The sequence below is a fragment of the Triticum dicoccoides genome, chromosome 1B (assembly GCF_002162155.2).
Source record: "Triticum dicoccoides isolate Atlit2015 ecotype Zavitan chromosome 1B, WEW_v2.0, whole genome shotgun sequence".
NCBI classification, from domain to species: Eukaryota; Viridiplantae; Streptophyta; class Magnoliopsida; order Poales; family Poaceae; genus Triticum; species Triticum dicoccoides.
The window spans coordinates 350,919,125-350,933,374 of NC_041381.1; the positions used below are offsets into that span (position 1 = coordinate 350,919,125).

General features: G+C 44.4%; 1 protein-coding gene and 1 pseudogene across 1 annotated transcript in view; one reads left to right on the forward strand and one right to left on the reverse strand.

The window, feature by feature from the left end:
- The first annotated feature begins 6,298 nt into the window (after nt 1–6,298).
- LOC119334885 lies at nt 6,299–11,329 on the forward strand (annotated as a pseudogene).
- Nucleotides 11,330–12,048: 719 nt separating this feature from the next.
- Nucleotides 12,049–14,250, reverse strand: part of LOC119334869 (microtubule-associated protein RP/EB family member 1C-like) — a 2,986-nt gene continuing 784 nt past the window's right edge. The window contains exons 3-6 of the mRNA XM_037607310.1: nt 13,377–13,483; nt 13,006–13,222; nt 12,800–12,913; nt 12,049–12,580 (exon numbers count right to left, since the gene is read on the reverse strand). Coding sequence (XP_037463207.1) covers nt 12,257–12,580; nt 12,800–12,913; nt 13,006–13,222; nt 13,377–13,483 — 762 coding nt within the window. The 3' untranslated portion in view covers nt 12,049–12,256. The remainder of the gene's footprint in view (nt 12,581–12,799; nt 12,914–13,005; nt 13,223–13,376; nt 13,484–14,250) is intronic.

Consider the following 14,250-nt stretch of genomic DNA (forward strand, 5'->3'; position numbering starts at 1 on the left):
CATCGGAGGGGTACTCTTCATGTGCCACCAAGCACTTTGGAGGATTCTTCTTGGTGAAGTTGTTCTTGCTAGGGAAAGACTTGGCTTTGGCTTTGCGAATGAGTTTGCTACCATTGTCTTCCCTCTTCTCGTAAGGGCACTCTGCCATAAAGTGACTAACATTGCCGCAATTGTAGAAAGTCCTTACTCGTTGCTTGTTCTTCGACCCACTTGAGTTGTTCTTGGTTAAGTTGGGCCTTCAGCTCCTCTTGTTGCTCCAAAATTGCCTTGACGCAAGAGCCATGTTCTCATGGTAAGCATATTTGGTGTCCTTGGGGCAACACTCCTATTCTTCTTCCTCTTCTTCTTCTGGAATGGCTTGGCCTTCAAAGCAAGGGTGGTTGAGCTTTTCTTTGATAGGACACGTGCAAAAGCATTGTTGGCAGTCTTGTTCATGATGTTCATGGCAATAAACTCATCCGACACTTCACTTGAGGTTAAGGTGTGAAAGTCCGACCTTTGACGAATCACGGAAGACATGGCCTTGTTGAATGGCATGATGGCCTTGAGAAACTTGCGCTTGATGCAAGTGTCATCTGTATCCTTGCTCCAATGGTCTTGGAGAGCAACCGCAAGAGTTGTCACCCTCCGGTAGAGATCATGCGGATCCTCATCTTCTAGCATCATGAATTCATCGGCCTCATCAAGGACCACTTCAAAGTTGGACCGCTGGATGCTTGAGCTCCCCTTGTACATAGATACAATGTGTTCCCAACAATCCTTTGCATGAGTGAAGGGATGTAAGCAGGATAGATCTTCGGGTGGGACCACATCTTGAAGGATGAACAAAGCGGAGTGATTGTATTGATTGTCTGCTTCTTCTCTTGGGGTGAAGTTGTTTGGATCATGCAGGTAAAAGACTTGCTCAATGATTCTCCAAAGGTTCGTTGAGCTGTGATTCAAATGAGACTTGATGTGAAAGACCCAATTAGCAAAATCACCTTTAACAAGCTTGGGAGGAGGACCATGATTATTCATGCGAGGTGTAGGGACCGGTCCTCCATAGACGGGGAAGGGGGAACCAAGGCAAAGATTCCGTCTCATTCTTGTCGTGAGGGGAAGAAACATGAGTACCTTTAGCCCCTTCCTTAGCGGAATTGGCCTCCGACTCCGATGCGGTGGGATTAACCACAAGGATCGGGATAAGCTTTCATCCCCTGAAGCAATTCTTTAAGCATGGACTTGACTTCAGTCTTCATAGATGTCCTAAGTGAAGCCATAGCTTCATTTAAGTCATCTCGTGTGATTAAAGTCAACTCCATGGCCTCGGGCACTTCCTCCCCGGTGTCAACCATACTGTTCGGGTGGTGAACCCTTAATAAAGAGACGAGGCTCTAATACCAATTGAAAGGATTGATATGGTTGACTAGAGGGGGAGGGGTGAATAGGCAACTAACAATTTTTAGCTTCTCTTAACAAATTAGGTTTAGCAACAAATAGGTTGTCTAGATGTGCAACTAGATGAGCAACATATATGATGCTAACAACAAAAACAAGCACAAGCAAGGGATACAACACAACAATAGCTTGCACAAAGTAAAGAAAAGAACAAGTGGAGCCGATGGAGACGAGGATGTGTTACCGAAGTTCCTTCCTTTTGAGGGGAAGTATGTCTCGGTTGGAGTGGTGTGGAGGCACAATGCTCCCCAAGAAGCCACCAGGGCCACCGTATTCTCCTCACGCCCTCACACAATGCGAGATGTCGTGATTCCTCTAGTGGTGCCCTTGAAGGCGGCGATCGAACCTTTACAAACAAGGTTGGGGCAAACTCCACAACTTTATTGGAGGCTCCCAACACCACCACGGAGCTTCACCACAATGGAATGTGGCTTCGGGGTGACTTCAACCATCTAGGGTGCTCAAACACCCAAGAGGAACAAGATCCGGAAAGGATTAGTGGGGGGAATCAAATTTCTCTTGGTGGAAGTGTAGATCCGGGCCTTCTCAACCAATCCTTAGAAAATCAACAAGTTTGATTGGCTAGAGAGAGAGATCAGGCGAAATGAGCTTTGGAGCAACAATTGAGTTTAGAGGAGGAAGAGGTGAGTCTTCTTGGGGAAGAAGACCCCTTCTATATTGGGGGACAAATCCAACCGTTATGCACCTCTCAGCTTGCAGACAAGTGGTACTACCATTCCAGGAGCGGTACTACCGCTCCCTGAAGGATGCACAGGAGAAAATGAGAAAACAGGGGAAAACAGAGGGACGTGCGGTGGTAGCCGCGGTATAGGGGCGGTACTACCGCATCAACTACCACTGCTACAACCACCCATTTTCCGGGGACAAACGGGTAACACGGTAGTAACTCAGAGGCACCACCGTAGAACCCGACACAAAAATTCAAGGTCCCAACCACGAGCGGTAGTATGAGCGGTACATATAGCGGTACTACCGCCCCAGTCCGCGGCACTACCGCTTGCAGCCGTTCACCACTGCTTCGGTACAAACGGTAGACAACTCCATAGAGGAAGATAGGGACAAAGGGTGCAATATGAGTGTGTACTTGTTGATTCCACCCGGACCTTTCTGAAGAGGACCCCCTCTTGATAGTACGGTTATCCCTACGACTCAAGACCACCAGAAAAGAACCGTAGGAAAGAAAACCGTCTTCACTCGAAACTTCGAGGGGCACGAATCGTCTTGTGCCAAATGCTTGAACAACTGAAAAAGCTCAATGCACACGATTAGTCTACAAACACATTATCATCGCTCACCAAAACCACTTAGGCCATGTTCGGTTAATCCCCTCACCACAGGGATTGAAGGGGATCGGGGAGGTTTTAGGGGAGTTTTGACTTGCAAGGGATTAAATCCCTTTCAAACCTCTCCGTTCCCTGCCTAACCGAACAAGGCCTTAGGGATGAATATGCCCTAACAACAGAGAACTAGCGACAGTAGAGGGAGGGTAGGATGATAGTACTGCATACAACGACACTACTGCGCCCTACTACAGCTCTACTACCCTGGAGGCTGCCAGGGACTACATAAGCAAGAAGATAAGCGGTAGTGTGACGGTAGTTGGTCATCGAAAGTACCGCGAAGAAGTATTGCCGCTGGGCAAGTGCGGTACTACCGTCCGGAACAGTACTACCGTGCCCAACTTCCTCCCCATTGCCGCCGAAGCGAAAACGAGTCCAGAAGCTCAAAAACAAGCAGTAGTGCTCGCGACACTGGAACCACAAAAGTATCATGCAAGCGGTACTACCACTACCCAGGGCGGTACTATTGCTAGTGAGCTTCAAAATAGCCCAAGCAAACAGATGGATACAATAAAACCTGAACTACCATAACTTCTGCAAATGAGCTCCAAAATGAGCAAACTCAAGCTTATTGGATAGATGACGACACATACTATCCAAACAACCAATGATATAAAGATGTGAAACCTCTATGAATGAAGTACCAGCAAAAACCCCAACATCGAAAACATCATAGAAGAAGCATATGAACTCCGTTTTCGATGAACTCGAGCTTGTCATGAATATGACCATAAGCTCTAAAACTCACAAAGAGAAACACCAAACAAGAACCAAGAAAGATGATGCAAGGATGCGATGATTTGAGCTCTCTACGAACGATACGATCAAGCTACTTACTGGAGAGCCCCCTTGATAGTACGACAATCAATCCTATAACCCAGTCTCCCAACTACCACATGAGACTGGTAAAATAGAAAACCTATCAAGGGAAAACCTTTCCCTTGCACATAGTCCACTTGAGCTAGATGATGACGATCTTGACTCTTTCAAGTTGGACCATCTTTCTTGATTGCGTTGGCTCGATGAAGACTAGTAGATTGCTCCCCCATACTCCACTATGGGTGAGCCACTCTTCACAACATCTTCACAAGTCCATTGTCACCACAATGGACGACAAGCTTAACGCATGATCTCTTCGTGATGCATCACTTGAACTTGCACACTGCAATCTTGATGACGAACACCACTTGATGTCATCCTCCATGGGTTGTATGAGATCTTCCTCTTGACGCAAGCCCATGGAAACATGCCTAACCCCACATAGAACTCTCACATAGACCATGGGTTAGTACACAAAGCGTAATGGACAATGCTTACCATACCATGGGATCACTTGATACCTCTTGGTACATATTGTACGCTTTGCGCGTTGATAAACTTGATTCACATTTTAACTTAGTCTTGATCGAACTTGTATCATGTCCTCTACAAGACCATCTTTGGATAATTCCTTGGATAGCACCTTGGTCATCTCATAAACTCCTTGAAACCAATAAATGGACTTCAAGAAAAGCATATGGACAAATCCTACGAATACAACTCAAGGCAACCATTAGTCCATAGAGATTGTCATCAATTACCAAAACCAAACATGGGGGCACCGCATGTCCTTTTCAGTTGGGTTTTGCCTTAATGATCTTTAGTTATTGCGGATGCTTGCTAGAGTTCCAATCATAAGTGCATATGATCCAAGTACAGAAAGTGTGGTAGCTCATGCCTCTCCCTCATAAAATTGCAATAATGATTATCGATCTAGTTATCATTGCCTAGGGAAAAATCCTTCTCTTGTGTGACAAAAAGCTTTCTACTAAACAATTAACTTTTATTTTCTTGCAAATTACTCCTAGTTTTATTCTTGCAAACTTATCCTTACACCTACAAAGTAGTTCTATTCTTGTTCTAGGTAAAGCGAACGTTAAGTGTGAGTAGAGTTATATTGGTGGTCGATAGAACTTGAAGGGAATATTAATTCTACCTTTAGCTCCTCGTTGGGTTCGACACTCTTACTTATTGAAAGAGGCTACTATTGATCCCCTATACTTGTGGGTTATCAGGAGGTGGTGACATGAGGTAAGAAGGGTGATAGCAGGGTCAACATGAGGACAAAAAGGGAGGCAGTGAGAGGAGGCAAGGGGGGCGACAGTGGGAGATAGCGGTTCCTGGCCAGAATATGGACGTGACAATGGTGTCATCACATCCTCCAAGTTGTAGAAAAGGGAAAGAAGTGTCTGAGTGTGCTCCTGAAAGATAACTACATTGTTATTATTGTTTTGTAGTATGCTTATATTTGCTATTGGTTTAGTGGAATTAATTGTGTAATAGTCAAGCAGGTCGCGAAGCAATGTATAGCTTAATAAGTGATAATTAGCTTTGCTTTTTTTTGCTTTCATATGCTGTTTTTTTTTGCGGAGATAACTATCAATTTATTCATCAACTGTCAAGGTAGTATAAAGAATACTAGAAGTAAAAGATAGTACGTAGACCACATACCAACGACTACTAGCACTGGAGCAAGCCGAAGGCGCACCGCCATTTTCTCCCATCCCTCATCGGAGCCAGGCAAACCTTGTTGTAGTAGACAGTCGGGAAGTTGTCATGCAAAGGCCCCATAAGGACCAACACACCAGAACAACAATGTGCCGCTGATGAAGAGAAGCGTAGGTCGGAAGGATCCAACCTATAGACACACGAACACAAACGAACGAAGACATAATCCACATGGATCCACCGAAGACAAACGCCGACCGAATCCCGCGAGATCCGTCGGAGACAAACCTCCACACGCCCTCCGACGATACTAGAAACACCGTCGAGACGAGGACTAGGAGGGCAGAACCTTACTCCATCTCCAGAGAGCCGCCGCCGCCTCGCCTCTCTAAGTAGAACAGAAACCCTAACAAAACTAAAAATAGCATGAAAAAATGGAGCCCTCCCGCCGGCAAGGGTCGGGATCCACCACGCCTCAATTGCCCTAAGGCCACAGGAGACGAGGTAGACCGGCGGCGACACGAGAAAGCCTAGCCAAAGGGTCCTCTTTCTTCGACGGGAAGAAAGAAAACGATCACTGCTTTCGTATGATGTTAAAGCATATTTCAAGTTGAAGAGGAACCATAATTTATAGAATACTATATGATGATTTTTTTTCACACATGTGCAATTTTTACATGAATTTATGTGTGCATTATGCTTATATGTGCGGCAAGAAAAGAAACTGACTGACATGAGATAATTGCCCATGGTTGTAAGTTTATGTGATATTTATTCCGATATATTCGTAAGCACATGGTCGCGAATTTCAGCGATATCCTTTTATCAATGTCTTTATATAAGTTTGTTGATCCATAGTACTCCCTTCGTTCAAAACAAATATCGTTGATTTAGTACAATTTGTATTATATTTATAATAAATCAGTGACATTTATTTTGGAATGGATGGGAGTATTAAGTAGGGCATTCAAGTAGTAATAACAGTAAAAACAAAGTAGTGCCAGAAAGGACGACAAAATCTGTTCACCACCTTGCCGCTTGTGGTCTCTCCCTCCCGTGTGCGTGCGGCGTTGCGTCACTCATCCATCCTCACCCCCGTTTACCCATCCTGCTTCTGCCTCACTCGATTCAGTGCAAGTGACCAGCACCGGCCACCAGGAAGCAGCGGGCAGCGCAGTGGGAAAGAAGGAACGCCGCAAGAGAAGGGCGCTGGGACCGCGCTGCTCGCCGCGGCAGAGATCCGGCTGCGGCGGCCGAATCGACGGCCATGATGAGGCACAGAGCTCGCTCTTCCCCCAGCTCCCCGCTCACCCCATCCTCCAGCACGAGGTGACCTATCCATTTCCTCAGTTCTTCTTCTTCCTCCGGGCTTTTCTTCGCCGGTTCTTGTGACGAAATCGCTGCAAGCAAATTTATATGTGAAATCGCCGGAAGTTCGCACTAGAGCCGCGGCCATGGTGATGGCTGGACCAGGCTTAGAAAGCCCTTTTTTTTATTTGCCACCTTGAATATACGAGCTAGTACTTAGAACGAGGAATCTTGGAGTCCTTTTTGGCACTTTATTTATTCAGTAAGACAACAATCTACTAGGAAATAATGAATAAATAAAGAATAAGAATAAGAATGCCAGGTCCGCCGAAAGGTGGGCGTGTTGCTTCGATTTCAGATTCATGGATTGGTAATGTGGGTACTGCAATGTCGATCTTGGGCCAAAAAGTAGCTGCACAATCATCACTGTAATTTCGAGACAATCGGGCAAAAACAGTGCACAAGTCAGCCTCCGTTCCCCTTCACCTTTTTTTCTTAAGGACAGCACAAGGGGATCTCCGAGGTCGGGTCCTCACCCTCAGCGTCGTGGAACCTGGCGGTATCAACATGGAGCAGTAATGCACTTGGCGTTGACATTGCAGCACGCTATCTTTCCGCTTCAACCACTAGCGCGGGTTTGGATAGAAACAATGTGTTAATGATGTGCTCCACACTTTAGCTTGACCTTGAGTTAATGATATGCCCAGAGCATCAGCAGGCCATCATGTTTTTTCTCTGAAAAGTAGGATAAACCATCGGCCTCTGCATCGATTGATTCACACAACTGTATATTATTAATTAATGATAATACCGAACAAATCAACATAATAAAATAGTACTCCCTCCGTCCAGAAATAATTGTCATCAAAATGGACAAAAAGAGATGTATCTAGAACTAAAATACATCTAGATACATCCCCTTATATTCATTTTGATGACAAGTATTTCCGGACGGAGGGAGTAAAAAGAAAGAACTCGAGACCAAAGCTAAAGTGATATATTAGCAGGCAAAGAGCGCAACGTTCCAAGAAGGAACCGCCGCTCGCACGCTGATGTTGGCTCATCCAACCAGATGTGAGACCAAGGGCTATCGCTCCGAAGCAGATCTTTGAACAAACACCTTCAACAAGGTAACGATGTACCGTGTACGTACGTCGGCGCTGCATGATCAAGCCCCAAAGGCAAGATCATGGGTTTCCACTTGGAGAGAATGCATCCGCAATGCCTGCCGCCATACTCGTCGTCTACCACACTACCGGCTTGCTCACACAGAACTAGCAGGCCAAAGGAGAAGTCACCGGAAGGGAAGACGTCGTCACCTTGGCTTATAATGGGTGTTGCGTGGATACCCTCATTGCGTGGATACCGGAAGATGCGAACAGTAGTCTTCTGATTTCCATTGCTCCATTTCCCGCCTGTCCAGGATTTGTCAATTGCAAGAATCTCATGGCTCTATCCATACGAAGGTGTTGCATTCCTCAAGAAAGTTGTGATCTTAGTTCGATCTTTTCTTGTATGTAGGTCTGTAACCATCATGTTCATTTCAGGTTGCATAATTGGTTAGTGTCAAGGGATTATCATTTTAGCTCACATGGGAGATTCTTTCCCATTAGCCCCATTATCATTGAATGAGAAATTAAACTGTTGAGCAAACATGTTGATTAGCCAGCACATCCGTCATTTGCTAGAAAATCACGATTTGATTTGGCAAGGCGCCGACTAGAGGCTTCTTCTTCATTTTTCACAAGAGTGATAATAAATGCCACAAAAACTTATAATCGGTTCTAAATTATTACTGTGCTAATTAGTCAACTCACCGCTAATATTAGCCAATTAACGGACTGAAGACCCACCTAGCATGATCCAGTTAATCATCATTAGTTACAACTACTTCAGCTATTGCCTATTTTGGTGAAAGAGTTAGAACAGATTGCATGATCATTTGTTAGATATTTTTGAGTTATATCATGTAAAATGAATTGAACAATGAACATTGAGCAACATACTAATGATTTGGACTAGTTTTCTCTACCAATTTATTTTCAAACTCATCTGGAGCCAGATCAAACCACCAGTTTTCATGACAAACTGGTCCATATGTGTTGGAGATCTCAAACTGTCATGCTGTGCCTATGTTTTGCCTTTCTGTGAAGGAGTAGAAGCTTGTCGTTGACTCCTCCTCTATCTTCAGTTCAAATGTGAAACGGCGTGAGGTTTAGTATGCAGTACAGTTGATCTAAATGAAGTCTGTGAGAAATTTGAGGCACACAAATATTAAACACTGAAGGAAATTTGAGTTGCGCAGTTATCTCAGAAGACTTCTTTTATTCCTCACATTCCATGATCCCAAAATTTGGAGCTGTAACCAGGCACTACACAATAGGAAAGTATAATAGTAGTATATTAGTTGAAATGAAAGGAAGATTACCAAAAGTGGATTTTTTAGTTACAATCGTGTTCAACAACTGAGGTGTAATAGTGTATACTTTCATCACATACCGGCATGAGTGTAACAGAATATTTCGCGTAATTTACTGGACCGTGGTGGGGGAACTCTCCTTGCATAGTTGCATTCTACAGCATAAACAATTTACACACTTTCCTTATTTGGCAGAGCGAAGAAGATATTTGGTTTCTCCGTATCTCTCATCCTCATCAATCTGGCTTCTATTATGGAGCGTGCTGATGAGAATCTTCTTCCAGCAGTTTACAAGGAAGTCGGTGCAGCCTTCAATGCTGGTCCCACTGACCTGGGATACCTTAATTTTGTAATGAACTTTCTTAAGTCGATAGCATCGCCCTTGGCCGGCATCCTTGCTCTTCACTATGATCGCCCAGCAGTGCTTGCAATAGGAACTGTCTTCTGGGGCTGTTGGTGTTAGCCAGCATTTTCAGCAAGTTGCATTCTGGAGAGCTATAAACGGCCTTGGACTTGCCATTGTAATACCAGCACTTCAGTCGTTCATAGCGGATAGCTACAAAGATGGTACACGCGGAGCTGGGTTTGGTTTGTTAAGCCTCATCGGTGCAGTAGGAGGTATAGGTGGTAGTATTGTGGCAACACTCATGGCTGGGAAGGACTACTGGGGATTGCCCGGGTGGCGTCTTGCTTTTATTATGGTTGCGCTTGTCAGCTTCATAATTGGAATTCTTGTGTACTTGTATTCTACTGATCCAAGAAGAATCCCTGGAAATCATCTTCTAGATGATGACGACTACGAGAGGTATTCCCCTTATTAATTTTTAAATTGTGTGTTTGCTTAATTTATTTTATCTTGTCATGCTGCGAGGCTTCATTAATCAGAACTAGTATCCGAGTCCTGCTAAAACGAGTCTAAAGAACACCCTTACAGAGAGAGACCTTTGTGTGTTGTGTACAGTAATTTGGTGATCATATAGATGCTATGATTCTGCCAGATAAGATGCTATCATGATTTTCTATTTACTTGCAGGAACATAAATTTGAGTTGTAAGATTTGTTCTGCGGTGATTAATATGTGATGGGGCTGATTCTAAAGATGCATATCTCTTGTTTCATTACTTTGTCCCTTTCAGTTTGTAACTGCTGATAAAAAACCAAAAGATTTCCTTGGTCAGTGAAGCTTGTTAACTTGAAATGTGACTGCATTAGGGGTGCTTTGGTTTACAGGATAGATTTCTTCTTGCTCTAACTGAAGTGTGTAGCAATTGAGCCAAAGCTAGCAAAGAGATGAATGAACATAAACATTGATATCCTCCTCTTTTCCCAAGTTACATTTGTCCAGCAAAGATGTTCTTCCTCCGACCTCTTTCTGGATGGATTCTTGGGTAGCAATGAAGAGTGTCATGAAAGTGAAGACATTTCAGATCATTGTGTTGCAGGGGATAATTGGCTCATTGCCCTGGACCGCAATAGTTTTCTTCACCATGTGGTTTGAACTCATTGGTAAGGCAAACAAGCTGATAAGCTCCTACATTAAATTCTCTAAAAGAAAGTTGAATATTGACGCTCCATGTTTGAACTCCTCTTAGGTTTTGACAATAGGAGTTCTGCAGCATTGAACAGCCTATTCGCCATTGGGTGTGCCAGTGGAGCTCTCCTTGGTGGTGTACTAGCAGATCGCCTGTCACGGCACTATCCTGATTCTGCACGCATCATGTGCGCTCAGTTTAGCGCCTTCATGGGCATTCCTTTCTCATGGATCCTCCTTACGGTCATTCCTCAGTCAACTGACTACTGGTTTGCCTACGCCGTCACACTCTTCTTTATGGGTATCACCATCAGCTGGTGTGCTACTTCAGCAAACAACCCCATGTTCGCGGAGGTAGTCCCTCCCAAGCACCGCACCATGATCTACGCCTTCGACCGGGCTTTTGAGGGCTCGTTCGCCTCACTGGCCGCTCCTGCTGTTGGCTTGGTCACTGAGAAGATATATGGCTATGACGCCAAGACTGTAAACATCGCCAACGGATCAGCACAAGGGGCGTATGCCCTGTCGAGAGGGCTACTAACCATGATGATCCTTCCTTTTGGTATCTGTGTCCTGTTCTACAGCCCTTTGTACCTTGTGTTCAAGCACGACAGAGACAATGCCAAGGTAGCCAGATTCAAGGACCAGGAGCTAATCTGAAGATAAAAATATTTCTGCAGTGATGTTTCTGATAAGGATTCAAGCTTATTTGTGAATGTTTTGGTTGTAAATCAGAGCAAAAGACAATATATGCTATCAGGGAAATGTGATGCTAGTTCTAACAAAGTGCCAACATTACAAGATATAATCCAAGCACATGACAACTTAAACTGCTATCTTATAGAACTTAGACCACTGCATTTCGTGTATAATTAACTTTAAAATGCACAAAGTTCCCCGGCTACATGCTACAACGTACAAGAAGATTCATTTTCATAAGGAATGTCCTCGGTGTCTTCTCATGTAGTACATGTCAACAGTGGAAACATCATTAATAAAATCTAATAATGTATTGTGAACACATAATTCAGAAGTAATGTTAATGCAGAAGAGAATCAAAGTGTAACCTGAATCCCTAGATGTGGAGTATTCTATGTCTGTATTTGCAGGCTCGGTGTCTTCTCCTTTACATAGTAATATAAACAGATAACTAAGAGACGTCAGTGCAGAAGAGAACCAAAATGCAACCTGAATCCTCAGGTAAATCTTCCCAGATACTTCAACGACTTCTTGCATTTGCATCCGCATTGAGCTTCTTCTTCATTAGCATCGACCCACCTCAAAAAAAATCACAAGGCCACCGAACACTAAATTCAAAGAAAACTTACCTTATGGTTCAGGCATTTGTAGAAATTCCGATGCACGTTGCCATTTCTTGTTCCCATTTTGACCTGCTTCACGTATAGGATTCAGGCACCAGCACAGAATAGGGATACCCGCTAACAAAATCAGAGCGCAGCAACCTTTTGGGAATCGAAAACAGACCGTCTTGCAATAAAAGAGGCAGAGCAAGGAGCACCAGTGACTACATAAAAGAGGCTATTCAATAATAACATGTTGCAGAAGGCCACAAATGCTGTGGCAGATCGATCACAGTCAAAGGCAGGTTCAACTCCAGCTCCACAAGAGCACACACATTATAACACCAAACAACAAACGAAACAACCGGCAATGACAGCAACTTAGCCCCTGCAATTCGGTCCCTCCTTTCTTTCAGGTGAAGCTCATCAACGGTGAGCCGCACAGCTGCACATCCGAGACGTCTGAGAGCCTCATCCTGGAGCTCGACCCCATCTCGAACTCCTCCAGGTCCGAGATGCTCTTCCTCTTGTGTGCTGCCGCTGCTTCCTGCCTCAAGCTCTCCTCGGAAGAATCCTTGGGGGTGATGCTTGGGGCCTCAGACGCCTCCAGGATCGGGCTCAGCATTGGCTGCTGCTGCATCTGGTTTTGCTGCGCCACCATCTCCGCCTGGGCTTCCGCCACCGTCGAGGGGTCATCCTCCGAAGCGTAGAGTATCTTCTGGATGGCCTTAACAATCTGCACACAGGATAAAGATGTCATCATCAACATTGCCCTGCTGTTGTACTCTACAAGCATGGTGTTTACACTTGTTCAGAAGGTTTTTTTTAAGACTCGTCAACAGTGCTGAACGCAGTAATAAGTTGGGTATGATGACCTACTGTTGCATCATTGACAAGCTTAAAACTCAGCAACTGACACAAACTAGGAGAATGGTCAAGCATTTCTGCTACTTACCGGTAAATGCTCAACCTCTGGGCTCTGGCACAAGATCTCGACGTCCCGCAGCTTGGAGAAATAGAAATCCCTCTCTTTCTCGGCGCTATCAACAAGGAGTTTCAGCTCGGTCATCTGCAAAGTATCATTGTCAGAATACAGGACTTGTGCAATGCCGAGAGACAGCAAGAAAGTTATGCTCAGCGCTCATGCCAAGTCACTCTCACCTGTGCATCGTAAGCTGGCGCTGCAGCTGGAGGTGGCTTTGCGCACCGCTGTGGAGCATTTGAAGCATGCCCATTGGCCCGTTTAGCAGCGTGCGATGGAGGCTGAGCTTTGTGGGTGGCGGATGCAGACTTGGCAGGCGCCTGGGAAGTCCCTGATGTCCTTCTGTTGGTGTCTTTCCCACCCTTGCTACTTTCTCTTCTCTCAGAAGCATTGTAGCTGTGTGTTCATAACACAACAAGAGACAAGTGTTAAGAGGATTTTAAACAGATATGATTAGCACAATTGGTAACACTAAACAGGCTGAGAGCATTTGAGAGATAGCAACAATTAAATTGGTCATCTATGCTACAGAAAGAAGGGGGTTGAGTACCTGGTCATGAATCCGCCATTGACAGAATCACAATATCTTTTCATCCACTGCATGAACTCTAAGTTGTCAAGAGGTCTTCCTTTGATGAGCTTATTCACTTCAATATGCTGCAACAGTGAGAAAAGATCATAATGTTCAGTTACATTAATAGTCTCTATGGAATAACAAGAAGTAAGGATATAAGCAATAATAATCCAGATTGCTCATAAGGATCGAATTTCAGTTTTCACAGTTCTGATGACAAACGGCAATTCTCCACACAGCAAAAAACACCATTATTTAGGTTGTACACAGTTTAAAAATACTATATAGCTAATAGGGTAACCTTCTTTTCATTGGGCTTATGAACTTGAACTAATTCAGATCCGTATTTTTAGCAGCCTAAAAAATTGATGACTTGACCCTTCACTTCCACAATCCACAAAACTACATATACCCATCAAATTACTAGCCAATTGCCTAATTCATGGCTCAGTGTCTGTATATTGAATTCTGGTGACCGCAACTCCACAATGAACTGATAAACCTACAAATTCTTAGTGCATCTAAGTGTTCTATGCCTTGGTATTGTTCGGTTGTCTCAACCTTAGAACTGCATACAACTCTGGCACCACTGAAATAAAGCACAAAACTCTAGAAATCCACTGCAATTTCTGGTAACCAAGCGTAGTTGCAACCTTGGGTCCTCTCCAAGTCCATGCAGTAGTACATACCACTGGATCTAGAATCAGAATTCGGGGCAATCAATCGTTTCTTACAGAAACTACAGGCTACCGAACAAACACGCGCCCACACAGCACGGCCAAAATCTAAATCAGCCTCGTGTGCGGAGTAATCTGGCGGCATGAGCAATACAACTAACGCCACATAAATT